The following is a 26,509-nucleotide window of genomic DNA, read 5'->3' as shown; positions in this document are numbered from 1 at the left end:
TAATTAAATTCCTAAATTATGTTATTAAAACTTACCTTAAGTTTTGGGTAAAATTGAGGAAAATTAGTAGGCTTGATGCATAATATTTCACATAGATGTCGAAAATGACCAAGAATAGTCTTCATTGTAGACGCTGTACAAAAACGATCAAAAACTTCTGATGCTAGCGCAGCATCAGCTGATGGAAGAGTTTTACGATAGTGTGACGCCATTATTTAAGATCTAAATAAAACAGGACAATTAAATAGTAACTTAAATAAACAAGAAGTCAATTTTTATAAAGAAAAAAATTAACTTAAAGCATATTATAAATTTATTATAAAAAGTTAAATTGTTTTATCATATAACAATAATTATCAAATTAAGCTCACTAAACAAAAATACCAATTTAAAGATATTATATTGAAGAAAGTTCATGTCTATAAATCAAATAATTTTAATAAATGATAACAAAAAAATATTTACACAAAAGAGTCAATACCAACAAACTATTAAGAATAAAATTATAAATTTTAGAAAATAAAAATTTAAAAATTATTTATGAATCTAAACAGCATTAAATCAGAAAAATGAAGTGCATTATATATTAGTACTTAACAATTTTACATTTGGGTAAAAGTACAAAACAAATTCCAAAACCTTATACTTTTACTTTTGATACAACAAAATAAAACAAATAACAATTTATTTAAAAAATTTAACACTACATTGACAAATTTGACCTTCATAAATTAAATAACAGACTACAAAGAATTTAAATTTTGAACCCACGGATTTTAATAACAGAAAAACATGTTAAAAATAAAAATCAGTTTCAATTCTATTTTATAAAAAATATATTCCTACCAATTCATCTTCAAACCAAAATGAACTCTCTGAACTGAATCATCAAATATACAAATCATTTCCAATAAAGATGTATATATATTTACAAAATTTCAAAATAAACCAATTTACTGAATTTTTATATTACTAGTTTAAATAAAACTCTGTCACAACTAATTTTGACTAACAATTTTTTTTCCATAATTTTAGTGGTATAAATATATATTTATTATACTAATGCTCCAGTCATACGTCAGTATTATAAAACATAGATAGGTAGTAAATAAGTCAAAACAATTATATTTCCTAAAAATGTTATGAACTCGTATAATTATTATTTAAACAATGAAAAAATAATAAATTATAGAATAAGACTATTATAATATAACATATATTTAGAGAAAAGTAGGAATTATGTCTGTTTAACTTATTTTCAGTAAATTAAAAATAACACAATACACAACTTAGAGCCTCATATAAACATACAGTTTTTACTACCTAAAAACTCTTTGGTTCCATAATTTTACATTTTACCATTCCCTATATTTCTTCTCTAGTGATAATCAACTACTTCTACAAATTGTCTATTTTATTCTTATATTATACGTAAATTAAATGTTTAAATTATCGCAGTAATTAAATCAATCATTTGCATGTGCGTAATCCAAAAACAGAACCAGAAATACGAGGGCGTACTTATAAATCCCACACAAATACACGATTTAAGTAGAAAAATGCAGTCGACTATTTATTATTTTCATAATCAACAACATATTTATATATTTTCACGAAACACAACATACGTCAAATAAAACTGAATGAGTAGGTATAGCTAAAATAATGACGCCAAGAACCAAATTAGAATATTATAAGCCATGAATAACGACCTAAATTTCATTAATACAATATATAACTAACTAAAGAATCTATATAAACTATTATTTAGATACACCTACCTTTATTTTAAAAATACCCACAATGACGACTCTTTTAACTTGATTATGTTCACAAAAGAGAAACACAAATTATCAATAGAATAAAAAAAAGAAAAAAAAATTCTCAAATTTCCAGCGTTTTGAGAGTAATGAGACGAAAATAGTGTCCGGAAAAATGTCATCTGGCCCTGTGCCACACGCATAGCAATCAATGGATGCCAAACTATCTAGGACATTACTGATTGTGTTAATTTCATAATACTACAAGAGATGTTCAAGTCCTGATATTCTTTCCTAATTATTTTGTACTAACAATATATTCAAAGAAATTAGGAATCGAAACATTTATTAACCGTTAGTTAGATATCGAAAACTTAATCATTTTAAACAAGTAATTTTAATTTGCTAATGCGTACGTTAAATTTGAATAAATAATAAATAATAGCATACAAAAAACGATTCTAAGAAAAACGGTCTGTCAGCACACAGCCTATAATACTACCAAGTACCAAGTATATTTTATATCATGATATATTTTTTGATAATACTATCAAAGTAATTTATTTTATTATTATAACAGTACATATTTATATGATTTATTATTGTTATTATTAATTTTTATTTAAGCCATTACTGCCTATTACCTTAGAACGGAGTAAACAGGTTCATTGTATACTGGTGTAATAGGCAATAGTTAAAAATTGATCTAAATGATTTGAAAATGTCATTGTATTTATAAAATATAATAATATGCAAAAACGTTTTAAATCCCCACGAATAATATTTTTGAAAAATAATCAAATAATAAAAATTGTTGTTCTTGGTTTAAATATATAATTTTGTCCAAATTTAAATTTCAAATGTCTATGAAAAAAGTTGTGATTAGGTAGGTATATATTTTTTTTTAGATTTTTTGGTTTTGTAATAAACTACTCATAAAGAAAGTTGTATTAAATTTTAAAATTAATTATAAAATGTATATAAAATTATAATATCAATATTTTTTGAAAATTTCAAGTAACTATCTATACAATTATTCATTTTAGAGTTAAAACAAAATAAAAATTAATTTGATAAAAAATCATCATTTAATACGTGAATAATATCCAATTTCGTCAAAAATTAAACTTCAGATGCTCATAAAAAACATTTGTAGAATTACGATTAATTTTTTTTTAACTGCGGTAATTAGAACTTATAAGAAACCTTGTATTAAATATTTAAACTATTTGGCCGACTAAAAATATTTTTATCTACAGTTATAAATCAAATCAATAATGTATAAATAGCTCAAAAAGATTCAATATACTTTGAAAATTATACCGTGTATAAACATACATTTATTTAGCAACACAACATTTAAAATTGTATAGCTTTTTTATTAAGTATACATTTTATTATATTTAAATTTAAACTGTAAGTACAAAAATTTAAATTAAATTATACACACAGTATAATATTACAATAATACATTGTTATTGACTTTGAACTTAGAACTCAATACGACATCGGTCGTGCCGTAGAATAGTGAATAGGTTCGTGATATACCTTAAATTTTAAATTTTTATAGCTTAAAATAATTAGTCTGAATATTTTGAAAATTGAATAATAAATATAAAGCAATAACATGTAGTATATTATTACACTAGTAGAACTATTGTCTATCATATATTATACATCATTAGTTATTATTAATCATAGAGCATCCTAACTTAAATTTAAATAAATAGAAATACCCCGAAAATCTTAAATCATTAAAAGGACGCCGCATATATATTATTATCTCCGTTTTACATACACACACAGCATGACATATTTTCGTTCAGCAGAATCCATTTTTTGTTATCAGCTTTAATATTGGAGTGAATTTATCTATTATCCAACTTAAAGGTAAAAATATTATCTAGACCACCTTATAGGTTTTTACTGATATTATCATTTTATAGTGACTATGTAAAATATTACAATCTTAAAATTCTTATAACTCACTTTAAAATTATAATATTAATAAAAGCCTAAGTAATAGCATAGATAATACTCTTACCTTTAAGAATCATAATGATAAATTTACTCTAATATTAAAACTTATAACATTAAATGGATTCTGCTGAAGGCAAATTTGCTGTTTTAATATTCTGTAAGACGAAGACATCATATGCGAGTGTAGCGTTCTCTTAAAAACAAGTTTTTTTTGGAGACACACCATTTGAAAATAACAAATATAGACTGCATAAGTAGATTAAAATAATCCTTGTATTTGAATACAATTCTCCAATTCAATCAACTTTTTGCCAATACCTTGTATATATTTTTAAGATAATTTAAATATAGAAACAATTTTTTGTACGATTCATATTTGAAAATTTTAAAAATGACTATTAAATATTTTTTTAAGTACACAAGCAATTTGTAAACCATGCAAACGTAAAGGACTAAATAAAATGTTTGGATTACAAAAAAGTGTAATGATTTTCCTTACATAAACAAATTATAATACGAGTATACGTATTCGATACTCAATAAACTTCAATAAAATATAATCTTATTTGAATGGAGATTTTTTCAATTGATTATTTTCCATGTTTAATTCAACTTGCACTAAGTTTATATAATATAATATAAATATATGACATATTTGACCTATTGTTTTTAAAAACATGTTATTAATTAACAAAATTTTAATAGATTTTTAAGTCATTTAATTCAAATAATAAACAATACAAGTTAATTAAACTTATGTAAAATCAATAAAAAGCAAAAAACATCATATAAGTGATCTATTTGACGTAAGACACCAATTATTTCAAAAACTATTAACATTTTTGAATATATATTTTCACGTAATTTTAATTTGTTAAAAAATAATACATTTTTTTGTCATTAGGTATCCTTTAAAAAAAAATGTTTTCCAAAGGCAACAAACATTTGAATTCTTTGTTCTAAAATAAAGTATTTTTGAAACACTTCAATACATAAAAATAAAATTTTTGATAAGTAGTTAATGAATTTTAACTTACATTATAAGTATTTCATTTAAGTTGGGCGGAGTGGTACAAAGTTATCCCGCAAAATGATATTCCACTACTTTTATTTACCTAAACTTTAAATATTTATACGATATAGCTGAGACTCATATTTAAATACAAAATGCATTATTTTATGGGAGTCCCAAAAATGCTTTTCAAGTACAAAATCCGTTGTATACATCATCAAGGATTTGAAATTTTATTTTGCATCTTTCTTTAAATTTTTTGTCAATTTTGTTAATTTTTAAAGCAAATTTATGCATTTAATTAGTAATTTAAAATTGTAGTTCAAGAAATTTAATTTTGATTGTTTATCATTTATCAATCATTCTTTTTATGATTTCGATATGTCAATAACTTCTTTATCTATTTACAGTGAAAATAATAGATGTACTGCTTTCCATACTAAATAAACGTAAAAGTTAACACATTCAAAATTTTAATATGGTTGGAATGAGTAATTCATCCTAAAAAGCCAACATATCCATTGAAATATTTCAGATTTTCATGATAAAATAAAAATATAAAAATTGAATAATTTTTTAAGAATATTATTTATTTTTTGCTAATTCTTACTTTTTTAAAGCATTAAAATCTAGACCCTAATTATATTTAATAAACTACTTGTCCAAAATTCAATTTTTAGAGATCGAAATACTCTAAATAATATTTTACTTCAGAATATGAAACTAAAATTGCATATTGTTATACGAAAAGTACAAAACTTAAAAAATGTAAACGATAAAAAATATAATTTTTTTCAAAAATGTTTTGTGATGACTTAAAATTATGTAAAATAAATATTTTCAATGTTTTTTCTAAAATAATGTCATGTGTTCAATGGATCACTCCATAAGTAGTTAAATTATACATTTATTAAAATAGCTATACGTTTTAAATAAAATATTAATTAAATAAATTTGTTTTGAATTCATTTAAACAAGTTGAAATAAGTATCTATATTACACATTTAAGAAAAAGCATTACCATAGTTAATCAGACCATATAATTCATTTTTACTATATAATAGGTAAGAACTACGAATGTTGTACCTAACAATCATATATTTGTACCGTAATTTTCCGTAATTAGTTCCATTACATTTTTTTTTTATTATTATTATTACTATAAGATTTTTTCAGATAACTGTTCGGCTTGAGGAACATCTTGAAATATGCAATAAAAAATTGAGATTAAATTTTAATTTATTATTTTGCGTTCAGATATATAAAACCAGAATGAAAGAGAGATCAGCTATACTAATGATAATTACTCGCTTTCTATTAATCCAGATAAGATAGATATTAATATATAATGTGAATATGAGTTTTAAGTTAATTAATCTTATTCAACAAACTGCAGAGCAAATATTTATAAAATATGACCTTGAAAAAACATCAATACAATTTCATTATTGAAATAGGCTTATCGAATCAATATTTTTATTTGACAGGTGTTCATCATAATGCCTTGTTTATTATGGGCGGGCCAAAATAGAGCATCTTTATTTAAATTGGTTTACAAACGTCTTGTGAGTTGTGACTTAACATTCAGTTTTAAATTATTACATCCTGTCTAAAACACATAAATATTGACTTTTTGTATTGTTTTAAACTGATATTCAATAGTTTAAAAATAAGTGGTTTTTATAAATTTACAAAAAATAATATCATTAGTTATTTTTCATAACTTCGCTTTTAAATTAAAATTTACCCTTAATAATTTTAAATAGCTTTATAAAATTATTTTTAAAGGTTAACAATTTTATTTACACGATTTTATGATAACTACCGTCTACCAGGAGAAATAAGTTATACAGCCAATGGTCACTACATTTTTATTTTTAGTATTTTAATCATAAAAAGTAGAACATTTTGTGACTTGTGTCTTCTATTATAAATACTGCAATAGTAAGAGAGCATACTGCTAGTCATTCCATGAAACAATGAAAAAAATCGTTTACACTACCTTTATTCAAATAAAAAGAACGAGTTTTCGTTCTATTTTATTTTGTTCTACTTTTGAACATAATACAATTTGAAAAAATGTATAACATACATTTCAAGGCCGATAAATAAATAATAAAATTACAAGAATCAATTATTTAAATATACATGTAAACATCATTATTTAACATTTTTATTAATTATTATTTTATCAAATTATTTATTTAATTAACATTAGTTTAAATATACAACCGAATTTTAGAAAAATAATAATTATATAGCATAATTAATTTGACATGTGCACTTCTATTATGGTATCTCAAGGTTTATAAGAAAAAACACGCAAAACCAATATTTTTCTTTGTCCATATCTTAGTCAGAATAATTCTTAGGATTTATCAGGATTGTAACAATGAAGTGCAAATAGTTGGCACAGAATCAAATACGTTCAAATGTCTAAATCGTGTATTTTAGTCATTATAATATCAAAAATAACTGATCTGTTAACTGTTAAACAAATATTTAAAATCTATATGTGACGATTTCCTGTTATACACCACCTATAACTAATACACACTGGATAACACTAGTATAATAAAAAAACCTAATTCTATTGTGATTCGAAAATCGAAATTGATCAGACTGGAACATTATGCAGGAAGGTCTAGGGCAGTATATTATAATATGGGGCAATCAATTCTAAATGAATAGCGTAGTGATGTTGATGACCCCCATATGGTTGATGATGTCATACAAACCCTCCTACATGGCAAAACGTTATTAAAGGACAAAAGGTTACCAACCTATAAAATTAAAATAACACATAATAAATAAATATACTTATATTTTCATTAAGAAAAGCATAAACTGTTTTTTAACAGGATTATGTATAATTTTTTAATTAATGTCATGTTATGAAATGTTTAAAAATAAACAAAAATATCAATAGTCATTAATTTTGATAAATTAAGGTAATTTAGAAAATTCATATCAATGCCTCAGTAGAATAGGATATTACTGGTATTAGGCGAGACAAAAAAATAATAATAATAATAATAATAAAAGAGTATTATTATAAATAAAAGTATTAAATACATATATTATAAGAGAAAATATTTTTTGATGATCAATATTTACAATAATCTATTAAGTCTAAGTTAGATTATTAATTGATTTTTAATTCTCAATTAACATTAGTAATTAGAAATTACTAATTGGAGCCTAGATAACTATTGCATTATTGATTATATACATCTATCACAAAAAACCCTCAAAAAATAAAGTGCTAAATAAATTATTACTATTATTCTACCCTAATCTACTCTTTTTACAAGATTACAGTTTAAAATTAAATTAGGTACCAAATAATTACTATGAAAAATGATCATGTAAAAATACTTACAATCAACTAATATAGTTACATACAATTACACAAAAATATTTTAAACAATTAAATACATAGGTAAATACTTATAGTTTACACATATACAAAGTACTGTGAAATGACAATAATAATTTAACTATAAGCATTACCAGGAAATTTCTACCTGTTATAAAATAATTAAAAGTCGGTAATTTTTGACATGGATTTTGATTTTTATTACAATACGTATACTTTAATTCCATTTAAATTCCAGATTTATACCTTTCTTTTAGTTAAAACATTTGAATAATATGATTATTTGTTAGTCAGTACCACCTTCTTACATCATACTTTAAACAATTAGTCTATAATAATAAAGGCATATTTTAATTATCAAGAAGTTATTTTTGGTATATTTTGATTTTTAATTTATTAACAAACTTTATTTCTATTAGTTTTGGAAATAATGAGTATTTATAAATTACTTCATATGATTAAAAATTAAAAACTATAAATTTTTTTTTTTTAATTTGTGAATAACAAGGTAAATAAATTTAATTTAATGGGAAAAAAATTTGGTACATGTATGCTAACTATAGTCAATTTATTAGTGTCATATGCTATCTACATATTTTCCCATTCTATTTCACCAAACTGTTAATCATAGCAAGAATTTTATAAACCCACATATAGATGCCCAAATATAAACAATTGAGTGTTTATCGAGACAAGTAAAAGTAAAATGTAATATAAGATCACGAGGAGCATCAAAACTTCTCAAAAGGCAATTATAGGAAGAATGGCGTTCAGTTTATCTGACCAATGTGTTAGGAAGTTTTTTAAGAAACATAAGAGACACATTTTTATAAGATTATAATTTTATTTTAATGACAAATGTACAATTATAATCTTCAATAAAAATGTTTAGGTAAGTTAAGAATACATTTTTCACGTAGAAAAGTGTACAAAAAATTCAAAAGTTACGACATTAATATTTTTCGTGATTTTTTTTATTCACTGTAGTATTTACATAAAACCATGATAAACAAGATCTAATATACATAAGTACTATAACATTCTGTAATTCAATATAGGTACAATATATTATCATAAGTTTTTATCCTTAATTAATATTTAATAATTCTAAGATTTATTAATACACACACACATACATTTTATGTGTGTGAGTATAAATTTACATAGCTCCTTATTAATGGTGACATTTATAAGTCCCAGAATAGTTTGATATGTACCTGTAATCTAACTATACAATGTTGGTCTAGCCATAAACACGGTCAGGGCTTTTGATAGTGTCACTGTAGAGGGTAGAGAGGTAATTTATAAAATATTGTCATGTGACTACTAACCTCGCTACAAACTAAAATTTGTGCTTGTGAACTTAGTTACTATTTAATCATCGATTAAATATTATATTGTATTTACATACAAATATTAAAATTAATATAATTTGTAATTTATGTAGGCGAGCAAATAATTATAATGAAAACTGAAATATGTATATCCATGCCAATCAAATTTATTTTCAAATGTAATTATTTTTTATAAGTTTGAATTCAAATTTTCTCCATCAACACAAAACATTATCAAATAAATATTTTCTTAACTGAATTTATTTTTATCAGTTTCACAATGTCAACACATAATACTATCATTAAAATGTTCTTCAATAATTTAAAAATGAATTGTTTTTAATTTTAAATAAAATAAGAAATATGTGCATGTAGTTACCTATTTAAATAAGCAGCTACCTATTATTATAAAATAGGTAAATCTCAAATACCCATTACTAAGTAAATATAGCAGCAGCTAACAGAATAGTTAATTAATACAAAATATAATCATTAGTTTCAAATTTAAACAAACAAACTATATCGGCCAACCGTCTCTTTAATCAATAAAAATAACTTATCAGCAGTTATTATTTAAAATTGTACATTAACTATGAACTAGGATAATATTAATCCATGATACTAACCTGTTATTATTTGCGTTTATTCAATAAGATATTTAGAAATATTCCGAATTTATGTACACATTCTGGATATAACTGGTAATACATTTGGCAAATGAGAAAATTTCATTTGCTTTACACATCAAATCGAAATATTCGACGGTAATAAAACTAATATTTAAATTTAAACATTGAATAATTGTAATAAATACTGTTAAAAAAATAAAATTTGATAAAGAAAATATTAAAGCAAAAATATTAGTATAATTAATAAGCACTATAAAAGCAGGAACATATAAATTGTTCTCTTAAGATTATATATAATATACATTTTGATCGCAAAATATAGCATTAAAAAAAATATATATATTAGTAATTAATAAATAATTAAATTATAGCCCGGACACAACAATCACTATGTACTACCTATGTTATGATAAAAAAAATACTGTAGTAAAAAGAGAAAACAACACGCTGGGGCGGCACGAGTAGGACTGCAGTGCAGCTGCAGCTGTAATGACTGGAAATGCAGTCAAACAAGTTTGTCGTGCTCCCGTGCTCACCATTATTTATTGTTATCACTATCCCAGGCCACACTGTATATAAATCGACATAATAATATTATTGTATACCGTGATATAAGATAAAAGTAATATTATTGTTTATTGTTATTGCGAATTTCGAATAATTATTGCGATAACAAACTAAAACAGTTTAAACCGCAAACTACGATGAACCGAATGAATTAATTTTCTAATGACAATGACTGTATTAGTGTACCTATTCACAATTGACTATAGAGTCAATTAACACTAGGTAGTCAGTAGTCACTGAGTATCTACATTGTACACAATTGATTATAAAATATAAATACTATTTATACTACTGTGGCAATATTGAAACATTATTATAAAGTGTTGTGTTATATTGTCATATTGATTAGGTATTTAGGTATTACCTATTTCTTATTAATTATTATATTTACATGTATACGCCGGATTGCGTCATAATATGAGAATGATTTTTTCGTTTGGGATCGTTATCGACGGGCGTCAGGCCACACTTTATTATCTTAATTACCTACCTATATAATGTATAGGTTTATGTTTGTAATTCACAAAACCATTGAAAACTAAAAAAAATTCGTCGGCTAAACACATTTTGAAGACATATACATATTAGGCATTAAATCCCGTAAGTAGCTAACACATCGTCAGTCGTAGGATCAATGTAAGCAATATGCTCTTATTCTTATAGCGATATATTAGTTTGAATCCAACAGCGGATATTCATAATTATAATTTATAACCAACAAAATAATTAGTAAGCATTTAATAAAATCCCTTTAATGCCTACTAGACAGTACCTACCTATTACCGGATATAGCTATATCTAATAACTAATAAATATCAATGGCGTCCGTTCAGTTTTCTCATGGGGAAATTTAAACAACATAAGTACATGATTATTGAAGTAACTACTTCACGCTTTCGCGACTTCATCTAACATAATAAGTTCTATCACAGATCTTTTTGATTAACTATCAACTATGTAGGCGATGGAATCCAAAAATTAACTAACCTTACAATTCCGATAGGTACCTATTTATAAATTTCCCATGAGAATAATAATTCAACAACTAAAAAGGTTACTGCTTACATTTTGGTCAAAGTTCGTGGTGAAAAACCCAAGTGAATCGGTTTATCCTCAGAATATAATGATCGATTTTCTAAAATAGATAAATTTTTTAAGTACATTTTTGATTAACCGTTTCTCAGCCCAAATAAAATAGAAAATACTTGTGTGTTTGGTCCAATGTCATGTGATGTTTCAAATATTAAATATAAAGTTTCTAAATTTGCAACTTATTTAATAGATAGGTAATTTAGTTCTAACTATGTCATAAATTATGCCTTATTTCCTCCTCGTGTATAGGTAAAATTATCCAGTAATACACAATATTAACAGTCGTGAAGCATTTTAATTCAATATTCAATTCAAGCATTCCCAATATTTTTAATTTATTAAAGTTATAAAGAATTTTGTAATGCGATAATTATTACATTAAAATCAAAAGTGCTAGGACATCGGACACATGAATAACATTTATTTCTAAATTTAAATTTAAATGCATATCAAAAATTCAAAATGAAGAAATTTCTAGGCTTTGGTTATAAAAATAGTTTAATTTAAATTAATGTCCAATATGTAATGGTTTATACTTTTAATTTAAACGTTTTAATTCAATTTTTGTTTTATATTTATCTGTAATATGAATTATTGATTATTATTATTTCTAAATAATACTTTTATTATTAGTAGTATTATTAGTAGTATTATCATTGATTATAGGTATAGTCATACAGTCGTACAGAGTATTTTATTACTCTGGGGGGATTAATCTCGACCTCCTCACCATATGTAAGCCACTGGCCAGATATATGTTATACAGTCATCTAGGTATTAGTAATAAGATAGTAATAAGATACAATAAGATTAATAATAATAAAATATAGTACTTGTATGTTATCACCCCCCGACCAACCCGTATAAGATGTATCATCCTGCCATCAAGTGATTTTATGTCAGCAGCTTTAAATCTCAAATCTAAAATTTCGATCTTCATAATCAATATCTCTGTATTTCTATATATTATTACATGTAGGTGAGTTAGTCTAGTATGTCATCTATTTAAAAAAAAAAAAAGGTAAATACTTTTACAATACTTGATATTGTATTTTATTATGTTAATTGTGTTGGTATGTTTTCGACGTTTTCGGCTTGTTACTATATTATCTATATCTATACTAGGCACTATATAAAATTGTAAGGGGTTAAAGGCGCTAACCGAAAAAACTACTGAACCAAATTGGCTGAAATTTTTTACTATTATACCTGATAAACTGTTGAAGGTTTTAGTACCTCTTAATTTTAAAAATATCTAAATTAATTTAAAGATATTATGTATCTATTTATACCATGCATTTATTCACACTGTTTTATGGTAAGATTTAATTAACTCAAAAAATAATAATAATATTAATAATTAAGTTCTTTAAAAATTAAAAAACAAAGCTAATTTTTGGGCTCTCTGCGAGGCCCGCAAAAACAGGCCTTTTTTATGTTCCCATTTTGTGATAACACTATTTATCTTTTTCATTTTTTTTCACAAAGCTGTTCCAAATACCCTCCTGGATGCTACCACATCACCTGATTTTTATTTTGTTTTTTTGTCTGGAGAGAGTGTTTTGTATTTAAATTTTCCAATTTTCTGGCGACACTATTTAACATTTTTTTTTTTCAAAAGGTTATACCAAATACTTAATACCGCTAAAAACATTTCAACACGTTTTCATTAACCATTTTTATATTTACTTGCCGATCACATTATTAAACGATAAAATCTGAATAAAAAACTCTACATGTCAATATACATGATTTCGTCCGAGAGCAAAATAAACAACTAATCACCGGCGAAGCCATGACGGATCGGCTATGTATAATAAAATTATTATTTAAAGTTCATTCTTATCTTACAAAAAGTATTAACTTATTTTAAAATATTGTAAAAATTAATTTTAATGAGCTGTTTCCCGCTATATTTAATACTGGCGTTTAATTTTTACAACAACAATTATATTGTAAGAAAAAATAAAATATGTAATATTTTGAGGATCTTTAGATTTTTACATGTTAATAAAAAATATTATTTAAATATGATAATATTATTTATCAATAATTTATAATAATTATTTCCATTATTTGAAACACTTTATAAAAAGTAGCATAGTTAAATGAACGATAAAGAGATCAAGAAGTATATTTCATATGGGTTGGTGATGGGGACGTGGGGTAATAGGTAACAAACAAGTACCAATTATTATAATAATACGAATTAACTGTTAATGATATCATATGTTGATAGAACATTATTGCAAATTTGCAAGGATAATATTAATTGATATTTGATCTGAAGATTTACAAATGAATAGTACTATTATTTAATTTGTATAATTAATATTGTCTTAAAAAATTCAATATCCATTAAAATCTATGATTATTTTTATTTTTTAATTAAAAATAATTTTTAATAATAATAAAATAAAAATCCGGTATGTCAAACACTCAAAAATATTATCCAATATAATTTTTGTAATAGGTAATTTTACCTTAAGATAATTAAAAATGTATAAACATTTTTTTACGTGAATGCGTTTCGAAAAACATGTTGCCCGTGTCTAAGAAAGAAAATATATGTTGTGCTGACAGTCTCTCAATAACTACTATCTACAGTTTATATTTATCAGTTAAATTTTTATAAATTACTGTCAACTAAGACTTATTATCAATAGACTTCAGAATATATAATAAACGTGTAATTTGAAAATCCAAGTATGGAAAATCGTTTTTCAATGCGTCTACGACACTTATTAAATCAGAATTTTTCTTCCACTCGTCTGAGAATTCATCATCCATTTTCAATTCATTTTTTATCAGTAAACGGTATTGTCCTTTTTTAACCGCATCCAAAAATTTGGCATAGTTTTGTTTGTAACTTAATATATGAATGTTCTAAAATAAGACAAATATAATTATGAATTAATATTGTGAGAGTACAATCACAAAATGTACTTTACTTACAAATTAATAAACCTATTATAAATATTTATAAGTAGTTAACAAAAAACAGTTTAGTTACCCAATTTGTTTACTTATAATTAACTTTAATTCTAAACATAATAATGATTTATAGAGTGGTACCGTGGCGATGGTCAGAGAGTTTTTAAAAGCAATTCTAATTAACACGATGAATGTCGAGGGCTTAGTTTTAAATTCATGCTTTCGCAGATTTCAAATTAAAATTACGACTCATAATTTAAAAAATAGTTCCAATGGCATCAAAATATACTTTAATAAGAAAAAACTTTAAGGAAACCTCTTATAAGGAAAAGGTCTAGCATTACTTCATAGTTTTTCACTGATTTAGTGATTTATTAAGTAATGTTCAAAATGTATAGAAATCTTAAAGTATTTGTACAACCATTGAGAAAAGAGTTAGGTGTTGTACACCCTACCTAAAAAATAAGTCTTAGTTACGTCACTGTCTTATAGGTATCTAATATCTTAATAACTATAAGCTTAATAACTTGTAACATAAATTTTAAGAATAATACATACTTTAATTTTTGTAGCTCCAATATCTTCAATATTTTTTAAGATATCGTTGATACTCTTTTGAATACTGATCATATTATTATTTAAATATGTAAGTTTATTTTCCAATTTCATTTTATCATTTTCTAAAACACTTTTATTTAAATCTAACTTTTTGCATTCCTGTAAAATAGTAAAAAAATTTTAATTGTAACTAAGGTTATATATATATATATTTTATGAAAAATGTATCTTTAAAAGCTATAAAAATAAAATAATCATAGTTTACTGAGTACCTACTTATTTTGTTATAAATTTTCTTTAAAATAAATTATGACAAATTTAATTCATAAATAAATGTTATAAAAATAAAATAGGTATAAATAGGTGTGCTTAAATTTATTTTCGGGGGTTTAAATTTTTACTATCACACATTTTAAGGTAATTTTAAATGTATACTAATATTAAGAACTACTTTTTTATTAAATTCTTTAAAATTTCGGGAGGGGGGGTAAATACCTAACCCCCTAAGAACACCCATGATTTATAGTTTTTTTAACAGGTTATTGGCCTTAAAAAAAAAAAAAATGTTTAATTAACATTTAAACATTTCTTTTAATAATTCATTGATTTCAAGAATTCAATTTAATTAAAAAAAATATAGTATCTATATTTATAATTTTATACAGCTCCGACAGTCAATTTTAGACCATTTTATTCGACAAAATATACCATTTAATAAAACACAACTAGATAAAATAATTTAAGTTTTAAAAAAATTCATCAGTATAGTTACAGTTTTAATTTTTTTGATATTTATTCGTAGATAATCAAGCTTCTTCAAAAATTTTTGTTTAGCTTCATTTTTTCCCTTTAAACGAATATCTTTAGCTGCAACTTTATTGTAAATTGTTTCACGTCTTGATATGCATACTTCCAAGTCTAACATTATTTTTTCCAATATTTTTTTCAGTTGACTTTCTCTTATCTATAAGAAAATAACATTATATATATATATATAATAAAAACTCAATCAATAAATTATTTTTATTATTATTTTTACCTGCATTCTATGAATTTCATTTTTCATTATATCAATATCACCTAAATCACCTTCTTTGTTTTTAATTTCATTTTTAATTTCAATAAGTAATTGAAGTTTGGTGTCCCATGATTTACTTTCATATTGTTTTTCCATATAAACATTTTTTAATTCATTCAATTCATTTTTTAATAACTTTAATTGATCTATATATTCTAAACAAAGTTTCTCATTTTCCTAAAACAAATTACATAGCACTTAAGTAGATAAACATATGTATCTTGTTAGTTGCTATCAATATAATTATTAAAAACAAATCAAACATATAAAACAAAGTGATTAGTTGTATAAAAATATACCATACATTATACAACTATAAAAATATGTATTATGTTAAATAATTATAAAATTGTGATTTTGGGTTAGGTTCTTATAAAGTTTAGAAGTTTATATAGTTTTCTTTCTAGTCTATAAGTTTCACTGTAGCTAAGAACCTATATAGATAGTAAATACATATATTGTTCATTATATTTAAAAATTTAAAGTTTTAAGCTACAGTGAAACTTCTAAACTAGAAAGTCTCATGGTAATAAAAAAAATGTGTGTTGAATAGAAATGTTTTTAAATATAATTAAATACATTTTAGTTATATTAGGATAGTTTTCACAAATATTTTTTTAAATGGAAGTATCACTGTATTAATATGTGTAAATAAATAAATAAATAAATAAATAATATGTTTGTATGGATTTATAATTAGGCAAAACATTACTTATTCTTAAGTTCACATTAACCTTCAATTCAGCTAAATAAGAACACTGAATCCATTCATTTTCACTCAAAAGCATATTACTTTTTTCTTTATTTTGGCTAAATTTTTCATTAAGTTTTAAAATTGTATTTCTCATATTTGTAAGTGTTTGTTTATATTGATAAACTTCTTTGGATAAAGATGCAATTTCTTCATCTAGTTTCTTATTTTTTGTTTCCATTATTAAATCATCTGAAATATTTATTCATTATTAATTCAGACGGGCTAATATCCAATAACAGTTTTAAATATAAATATAATAACAATGTATATTTAAACAGAAAAAATCGATATAAATAACAGAATAAAGATTAATTAATATAATAAAAAATAATTTATACATAAAGCTATTAATAATATATTTATAAAAATATTCAATAGATTTAGTAAAAGTTTTATAGGTTTCACTAATGAATCCTAGAATTGATTACAATGCTTTGAAACATTTAAATAATATTCATTGAAACTTAAAATATTGTGTTAAGTGTTAACTATTCGATTAAGCAAAATATCACCTATTCAAATAATAATTATGAAGTAATAGACTTGGAGTAATGGAGTGCAATTGCACAATACGAGTACATTACTTTACACTTATCAATATTTAACGATACATTTTTTTGTTCACACTTGAGGATCTTAGGTGAAAAACCTGAGATTCGATAACAGCTGTAATATTTTATAATTTTTTTTTTTTTGGACGTAAATTATACATTTCAATGTATTATACTTTAAAAACTTAGCACTAAGGTTTAGACTAAGTAGTAAACTAAATTAATATATGATATGTCATTTTCATATTTCCGTCATTGAAAGCAAGATAAATGAATAGAAAAACCCAGTTTTACATCCGTTTAATGCCAAATCAAAATAAAATGTTTGGAAAATTCAAAAACAGTTAGAAACTAGAATTATATATATGACGTGTAGTGTGTACGGTGTACCTACATATTATATTAAATATTATAAAATAATATATTAAATCTTGCAATACATTTTCAAATCTTAATACTAACAATTGTCAATTATATTAGTTAAAACATCTAAAAATAAATCAGATTAAATAAAATTTCCAAACAATTTTTACGGCCAATATCCTTATTAATAAAAATACCTTTTGTAAGAGAAACTATTTAATTTTTAAGATTCTTTTAAATATTAATTCAAGGGCTCAGTTTTTTATTTATTATAATATTATAGCTAAGTAGGCACCAAAACAATTTTTTTTTTTTTTTTGTTGTTCAATTCAAATTATTTGTATATTATTTAAAAGTAAACATTTTCAAAATTAATGCATATTATCGGTAAATATTTCAAAATAAATAAAATATAATTCCAAATTAATTAAATATTTATAAGTATTATCCAATAATGAACATGGATCATACTAGATTTGTAAGATAAAAATAAATGTTTGTTGTTTTACAATATATTCTATTGTTCTATATAAATTATAAATACTAAGTAGTTATAAAATTATAACCGCGAGCAAAATAATATCTTTTGTTCAGAATAATTTATAATTAATAGAGTTATTTGAGGAAGTGGACATTCAATGGTCTGACAAACTTGGCATAGCTAAATACACGATTATAAAGAACTTCTTTATAATCATGATTAAATGATTAATTGCTGCTAGATAGACTATAGAAAAATATCGATCAAAATAATTTACAAAACCTTCAGATACAAAATAATTTTTAAAAAAAACATAATTCTTAGAAGGGATGGGTATGGAATTTTTTTTTATTAAAGAAATTTCAAAATAACTTAATAATAAAGTTTAAAAAATTTTAAATTTTAAAAATATAATTTTTACGATCTAATTCTGGATCGAAATTTAAATTAAGCACGTAAATTAGAAAAAATACTATAAGATGTTTGTAAAAAAGTGTTTGAAATTTGAATAACATATGAACAATATTTTCCTTAAAAATTATAAATTCTTCAAAATCGAACTAAATCATATTAGATGCTTACTAATATAATGTTTATTTTTCTTACACTAACTAATCATAATTCTATTAACATTAGAATAAAAGACATTGACCGAACTCTTAATATGAAATAGGTATATTAAACACAAGATTCCAATTAATAAATAGTTGATGATAATCTTATAATATTATGATTTTAATGCACATTATCATAAACAGTATCATTAAAATACAAAGGTTTAATATTTTCAAAGACGGTAAGTTTAATTAGTAGAGCTAGATGATACTATACAACTATACAAAGCGTCGTAATCAGTTAGAATTTAGAATCAAAGTAAATAGTTCACATGAAATGTTAAAACTATCCGAACTGAATAATAGAATGTTGAAGATTTTTATCATATTAAATTGTTTCTAATAAAGATAAGAAAAATTAACTAATACATTTACAATTCAATTTTACCAATGTGAGAAATGGCTTCATTTCTTATAAAAGATCGTCATTAAATAACAGGAAAATTATAATCACCTAATAATATAAATAAGATATAATTAGTTCATGATGACAATTAGATCACCGACTCATCTAATATAAATAATTATTAATAACACTGCATCTGTCACAGAGTTTATAATAGAAGGTAAACACGGAAGGAGACCGAGCACTAAGTCGTTTATCTCTTTACGTAGGTAATCAAGTTTTTAATAAAACTATTATTTCATAATTCACCAAAGTAACTTTATGGCAAAAATGTCAACTAACAAGGTTAATATTTATTATTTATACAATTATACATTATACAACAGACATTCTTATAAAATAAAATATAAATATAAGTGATTCGAATGGGTTTTAATTGTTTTTTAAAGTAACTGGTAGATTATTAATGTATTTAAATATTTAATAATTAAATTAATTTAAAATTTAACTATTGTGGTACATATTATGTAACTCATCAACAACACGTTTCAAGGGATTTCATTGTTGTAACGTTCTATTAATTGATAAACTCATATATTATTATAAATGAATTGAGCAAAAAATCCTTCTCCCACACCCAAATAAAAGTTAATATATTCTTATACTTGCTTAATAATAATGTAAACGCCTTAAAAATTATCAAAGGTATCAATTTAACTCAAAACTAGGTACCCTTAAGAAATTATTCATAATTTTTTAATAAACGAACAAGTGAGAAGAAAAAAATGGTTTAAATTTTCATATTTTTAACATTTCTTTGTGCGAATTCAATAACAGTAGATTTTATATCACCCGGTTACAGGTGGACGTGACGACCATGTTTCATACTATATATATACAGATGCACGAGTCATCGATATCAAGGTCGAAAATATTTTTTTTTACTTATACGACAATGAATAATGCCAATTAGTTGGCAAAAATAAACATACTACTAAATAATTCGAAAGCCTTTTTTCTATGTTTTGTAGAGTATAGATTTTCGATATTTCTTGGCTTAATGCGTAGTACAGTTCAAAATGAACATGCATTTTATAGGACCAATAAGATAAAAAAAAAAATTGAAATAATTTTTCCCGCAGAACATAAAAAGATGCTAACAAATTAAAAATTTTTTTTCAAAATTAATATTTGTTTATTAAAAAAAATGTTTATTTTTTCCAGTTTATTAATTTAAATGCGTAAAAAATCTAATTGTCCATAACCCTCTAACTAAACTCACAATAATACAAAAACAAAATAATTAACTTAGGGAAGCTTAATGTTTAATTACATTTAATGTGCCCATCTCATTGCCTTAATTTAAATATAATTTCTTAAACAATTTTAAGATACATTAATTTTATTTCATTAATATTTTTTTATATATATATATTATCATAATATACACCTAATTTATAAAATAATCAATGATATACAATTATTTTTATAAATTGTTTATACTTAAACTTAATTAAATTTAATGTGCTTGTCACATTTTTTCCTTAGTTTTCATATTGGTGATTTATTTTCTGGGAAATTTTTTACTGGTTTTTTTTATACTTGTACCGAATACTATTTTAAATTAATCAGAACATTCAGTTAATTTTCAAAACGTTATAAACATTGTGCTGATTTCGTAGTTCAGCTTGAATAGTTTTACACTTATTGTCAAATTTATCTAAGCCCATAGAATTTGAAATATTAATGAGTACACAAATTTACTGAAATATATTAAAAATGTAATTTTTATTATCAACATTAGGTTAAGCAGCAGAAAGTTCTGTAATACGTAGTATACTAGTATGTTAAACAACATTTTAATGCGACTTTTAATTGACCGATCAAAAATCTCAGCAAAAATGTACTCTAGCGAAATTGAATTAGTACAAATCACTTTAAGCTAAGATAAATTTGATTTCTGTAAATGTTCAATTTTAACTTTACATGAGAAATTGTTAGGTATTTTTTTTATTCAAATGTCATCAACTGCTTATAAAGTTAGAAATAGTATCAGACTTACAAGTGACTTACAGCTAGTTGTTATCAATATCAATGAATTTTTGATTTGTTGTCTTCACGAAATAAATTTATTGAGACGATACATTTATTTCGAGTACTTACTACTTACCTAGATTTAATTTCATTGATTGATCTTATGATTTTGTACAATTTTTCTGATGAATTGATGAGATTCATTATAATAACAATAGAGACGAATCGTACCTATTATATATTATATATTTATATAAACATAGAATAATAACTGTTTTGAAATTAATTTGGCGTTATAAGTACGTATAAATGTAAGAAAATTAAATAAAAATAATGAGTTAATCAAAGTGTAGTACCTACCTAATCGAAGCCGGCGAACGATTAATATTTGTTTATTGTTTAAAGATTACCTATCGAACATGTAACAGTTTAAATACATATTTTGAATATATTTAAAAATTAAATGAATTTCTATTTATTTGTTTAGAATAATTTATATTCAAATGAATACATAGATTATTCCAATAATTCTTACACTAAATAGTCTAAATATATACCTATATAATATGTATGTCTTATTAACATATTAAAGTACATTATTAGGTATTGGTAATACAGGTTCGTTTGTAAACCTCAAATTTAAATGTTAAATCCTCTGAACAATTTATCCATGAACAATATAAATTAAAACATTTATTCTGACTAAAAAATGATTTAAAGAAATTTTATGTAATACACTTACCTTGTAACCACTAATTTAATATCTAACCTTACGAATTACAATTATTTTATAGGCACCTATTTATAAATATTAAATATAAGTACTTACATTTACGTACTTTTACTAGTTCATTAAATTGATTATTAAGTTGAGCTAATAATTGTACGTTTTTATTTTGTTGTTGAATCCAAGATTGCTTTATGAAATTAGTTCCTTTTACTACTTCATCAATTTTATTTTTAACTTGATCAATTTGCATTTGAGGGGTCAAGATATGACCATCCTAAATTTTAATTAAAATAATTACAACTAATACAAGTTTAATATCATGTAATTAAATATTAATTACATTCATTTTTTTGACTTACATTATGTAATTTTTTTATCATTTCCAATTGTTTATTTTCTAAATCAATTTGTTTTGTTTTATTTTGAATCTCAATATATAATTTTTTCAATTCAGAATCTAATGAAGATAATGCAAACCCTTGATCATTCAGATATTTAGTATTTTTTTCTATATCTTGTTCTAAATTAGAACTTGTTGTACGACATTGTTCAAGTTTTAATAAAGCTTTTGATAAATTATTTTCAACTTCAACTAATAATAATTCCTAGATTCAATATTAAAATATTTATATATTAAATAAATTAATATATTTTTAAGAGAAGAAATAATATATCATACATGCTCTTTATTTTGAATTTTAATTTCTGATATTTTATTATTTATCTGAACACAATAATTATTTGAAAATAATTGTTTTTTTATTTCATCTAAAATATCTTCTTCGTATTTTAATTTCTGATTTGATACTTTGTTTAAAAAATTTAATAATGTATTTGTTTCATTTTTTATAGATATTTGATCCTGAAATTATAATTTAATTTTTAATTTTTAATTTTTAATAATATATTTAGTTATAGAATATACTATACCGATGTAATTTGATCTAAGTTTTGATGTTGAAATTCTGTCATTTGTATTAGTTTAGAATACTCCTCTTTCAAGCAGTTGAACTTATTTAAACATGTTTTAAAATTATTTTGTAAGTTATTTTGTTCTAGTTTTAATTTATTCAAATAATTGAATAGATCTTTATTTTTATGAAATTCTTCTTTGACACTACGTTTGTAACTGTTGTCCTCCATTAATAATGTATGATATTTATTTTTTGCTTCTCTGAAAAATAAATATAAAATGTATTTAATACAGAATCATCATTTAGATCATCTATTTATTATGCTAAAATATTTGTGATACTAATTTTTTTCTCCCTTTATTCTTAAGTAGATACTGAATATCAAATTATATTCTAGGATACCATTAATAGGAGATTTCCTCACTCACACTTCCTGATTTCTTACCTTATATTTATTTACTGTACACACTGTATATTTTGTACAGATTATGAATTTTTGTTTATCATATTAATTTTTTTGGAGTTAATCTAAGATTTTTAAAAATGAATATGTTTTAAAAAAAAATATTTTTCTTCTGTTAACCATAAGTAAGGTGATTTGCCAAGCATGATTACCCCTTTATTTTCTTCAAAATTGAAGTAATTTAAAGTCTAAAGTATATATGTTAAAATTCTTGATACTTTTTGTACTTCTTAAGAAGTGTTCTATGAAGATACAAATTTATATTTTTCTAATGAGAACCCCTCTTTTTATTGTACCTAAATTATTTTGTGGATAATTTTTACATATCAAAAACAATATTCAAAGAAAAATGTTTGAGTTATTTACCTAACTTTGCATAGTAAGGCTAATAGGTCCATTTAATAGGTTTGGAAACTATGAAGACGAAGGTAACTTACACATTTTCATAATTAATATTAATTTATAATAAATATTGTATAAAATATGGCCAGTGTAAATAAAGACTAGAATTAATATAACGTTTATTTTATATTTTTGTAGCACTACTTTTTCAAGACTTTTTAATTTTAAGAATAAACGTTAATAACTAAAAGATTTTAATTAAGTAGATAGGTATTTTTAAACATTCTAAACATAAAAATTTGAATAAATAATTTATTTAATAAAAAAATGGGGGATAAACATGCTTAGTGAATCAAAATCACCCTGTTTATAAACAATAAAATATTGGCCTATTGGTTAAATATTATTATTTATAAGAATAATTCATTAAAGTTTACACTTAACATAAACAATATTATTTTTAAATTTCAAATTTTGAGAAAATAAGGACATTTTTATATGATTCAAATTAATAAATTATATTATTATAATAATTTTATACAATAATTACTGTAAATCATTTTTTGTCTTCAGAAAACATTTATCACATTGTTGAATACTAATTAAAACATCATTCCATAACAATGTAATCTTAGCATTATCTTCATTAATAGCATCAAGATCTGTTGAATTGTTCATAACTTTTTGTCTCAAAACTTCTCTTTCATTATACTTTGTCTCTGCTAGTTCACCTAATTGTTTCATGCGATCTTCCAGTCGAAGAATTTCTTGGGTTAAAGATAGTAATAACAAATCCTAGATATAACATATAGGTAAATAAATGTTAAATAATTTTCCATTCCCTACAACTTAAAATATCTGTCATGCGTTATAAAAAATATATTTTGAAATCCTATTTCTTGAATGTTAAAATTCCATTTCATATTAGTATGAATGCAAAATTATCTAAAATTAATTGTATGAATAGGAAAATTCAAAATTGTCTTTTAGATCATTTAAGAATTACCTGTTTTTGTTGATCATTTAATAATTTTTTTTTGTATTGTTTAGCTTCAGATTTTTTTTGATTACAAACATTAAAAGTAATTTCTTGTTCTTTTTCATACTTTACTAGCTCTTTTAAAAGTCCTCGACTACAATCTAGTTGTCTTTTTAAAGCTGAAACTAAAATTTATACAATTTAAATAAAAAATAGTAAATATGTTTCTCAAAAAAAAAGATAATTTACATTTTTTTGATTCAATTGTAGTTGTTGTGTGAATTTCAGTATAGTGTTGTTTTCTTTGTTCAATACATTCTTCTACGCGTTCTTTTGTTATTTTTAATTCTTGTTTCATTCTATGGAATTCATTCAATAACTTAGACTGAGAGTCAACTCTACAAGCAACATTACTAATTTCGTTTATAAATGAAGATTTTTCCTTTTGTTTAGATCTAATAAAGCCATCCTAAAAAAATTTGAATAAATTTGAAATAAAACAGATATAGTTAAATTAAAATAAATATACTTACGAGTGTTTGTAATTCTTTTCTTATATTTTCTCTTTGTTTTAATAAATGTAATTTCAGTGCTTTCTGAAATCTTACCATAACAGGATTATTTGGCTCTAGTACAATTAGTTGGCTATTATATATTTCTTTATTTATGGATTTAGGGGTTATGTATGTGATATCACTATTTATACTTTCAAACCCTGATGATATACTATTTGAACTTTTTTTGGATGTTTCTGTTTCTATATCTAGATTATGTGAATAATGATCATCAACTAGATTTTCTGATTCTGGTGACGTATCTTCAAAATTCAATAATTCTGTATATGAAGTTGGATCCATTATATTAGTTTGTTGATCTAATTCATTTCCAAGTTTTTCTTCTGAAACAGTAATACATTTTTAAAAATCAGCTTAAAAACATATTACCATCTAGTGTTGTACCTAGTCAATATTAATAATTTACTTATAATATATGTATAAATTATATAGTGATCTATTCATTTGAAAGTATCTGGATTTTAATATTTATTTTTGTTTTGCATAATAAATTTGATAGAGAATAATATGAAAAAAAAAATCATTATTGAAGGGAGAGGAGGTTTTTATTCGAGTTTTAGGTACACCTAAATCCTTGTTAATATAAAATATATAGTTACTTAAATTAATTATCTTACAACTTTTACTCACCCTTAAGATCAAAACTTCTATTATTATCTTGTGATTCGTGTAAATTTGATATAAATCCAACAGGATTTTCAATGCACAAGTCATCTCTATGAATATTTTCAACATCATTATCAATTTCCAATGTATTTTGTTTGTCTCTTAATTTGTGATTTTCTGTCTCAATATTATCCATTTCAGATTCAAAATTGTTGCCCTTAAATAAGATAAATTATAAAACAATACTACCATATGCTATTTACATGTAAGTATTAATAATATTATGTAAGTATAAAGTACCTACATACACATTGGTTACTATGGCAATATTTAAAGTTTTATACAATAAGGGTAATTATGTTTTTTCAAGGGGGTGTAAAACAAAATTAAAAGAAGTATTTATCTAATAAAAAATAAAATTTATCACTTATTCA

At 23.0% G+C, this 26,509-nt stretch overlaps 3 protein-coding genes across 6 annotated transcripts in view; all 3 read right to left on the bottom strand.

Moving 5' to 3' along the window:
• Positions 1 to 10,298, bottom strand: part of LOC112601251 (F-actin-monooxygenase Mical) — a 29,058-nt gene extending 18,760 nt beyond the window's left edge. For 3 of the 4 annotated variants that reach the window (XM_025348748.1, XM_025348749.1, XM_025348746.1), the window contains exons 1-2: positions 10,092 to 10,297; positions 36 to 222 (exon numbers count right to left, since the gene is read on the bottom strand). In XM_025348748.1, coding sequence (XP_025204533.1) covers positions 36 to 212 — 177 coding nt within the window. In that variant the 5' untranslated portion in view covers positions 213 to 222; positions 10,092 to 10,297. Of the gene's footprint in view, positions 1 to 35; positions 223 to 10,091 lie in introns of all 4 variants that reach the window. The other variant, XM_025348745.1, reaches the window with a different exon arrangement.
• A 3,943-nt stretch (positions 10,299 to 14,241) lies between these two features.
• On the bottom strand, positions 14,242 to 15,355 carry LOC112601242. The gene is made up of 2 exons (XM_025348730.1): positions 15,246 to 15,355; positions 14,242 to 14,639 (listed from the first exon to the last, which is right to left on the bottom strand). Exons 1-2 carry the CDS (start codon positions 15,315 to 15,317, stop codon positions 14,400 to 14,402), a joined length of 312 nt encoding a protein of 103 aa, XP_025204515.1. The 5' UTR covers positions 15,318 to 15,355; the 3' UTR covers positions 14,242 to 14,399.
• Positions 15,356 to 15,984: 629 nt separating this feature from the next.
• LOC112601214 (coiled-coil domain-containing protein 40-like) lies at positions 15,985 to 26,314 on the bottom strand. The gene is made up of 11 exons (XM_025348694.1): positions 26,100 to 26,314; positions 25,428 to 25,792; positions 25,144 to 25,363; positions 24,922 to 25,079; positions 24,466 to 24,710; positions 23,122 to 23,370; positions 22,556 to 22,727; positions 22,296 to 22,470; positions 17,058 to 17,266; positions 16,285 to 16,500; positions 15,985 to 16,209 (listed from the first exon to the last, which is right to left on the bottom strand). The coding sequence occupies exons 1-11, from the start codon at positions 26,269 to 26,271 to the stop codon at positions 15,985 to 15,987; spliced, it is 2,406 nt and encodes an 801-aa protein (XP_025204479.1). The 5' UTR covers positions 26,272 to 26,314.
• Between the last annotated feature and the right edge of the window lie 195 nt (positions 26,315 to 26,509).

The sequence above is a fragment of the Melanaphis sacchari genome, unplaced genomic scaffold (genome assembly GCF_002803265.2).
Source record: "Melanaphis sacchari strain LSU unplaced genomic scaffold, SCAv2.0 Contig76_pilon_pilon, whole genome shotgun sequence".
NCBI lineage: Eukaryota > Metazoa > Arthropoda > Insecta > Hemiptera > Aphididae > Melanaphis > Melanaphis sacchari.
This window is presented reverse-complemented; position numbering and strand designations above follow the sequence as displayed.

Bases quoted from the DNA above. Each gene is read 5' to 3' on its own strand.
- LOC112601242 (XM_025348730.1), bottom strand. From the start codon at position 15,317: ATGATCAGTATTCAAAAGAGTATCAACGATATCTTAAAAAATATTGAA. The intron at 14,640-15,245 runs GTATGTATTATT...GTCTTATTTTAG, and splicing joins TTGGAGCTACAAAAATTAAA to AACATTCATATATTAAGTTA.
- LOC112601214 (XM_025348694.1), bottom strand. From the start codon at position 26,271: ATGGATAATATTGAGACAGAAAATCACAAATTAAGAGACAAACAAAAT. The intron at 22,728-23,121 runs GTATATTCTATA...TCGTACAACAAG, and splicing joins GATCAAATTACATCGGTATA to TTCTAATTTAGAACAAGATA. The intron at 22,471-22,555 runs GTAAGTCAAAAA...ATTAAAATTTAG, and splicing joins TGATAAAAAAATTACATAAT to GATGGTCATATCTTGACCCC.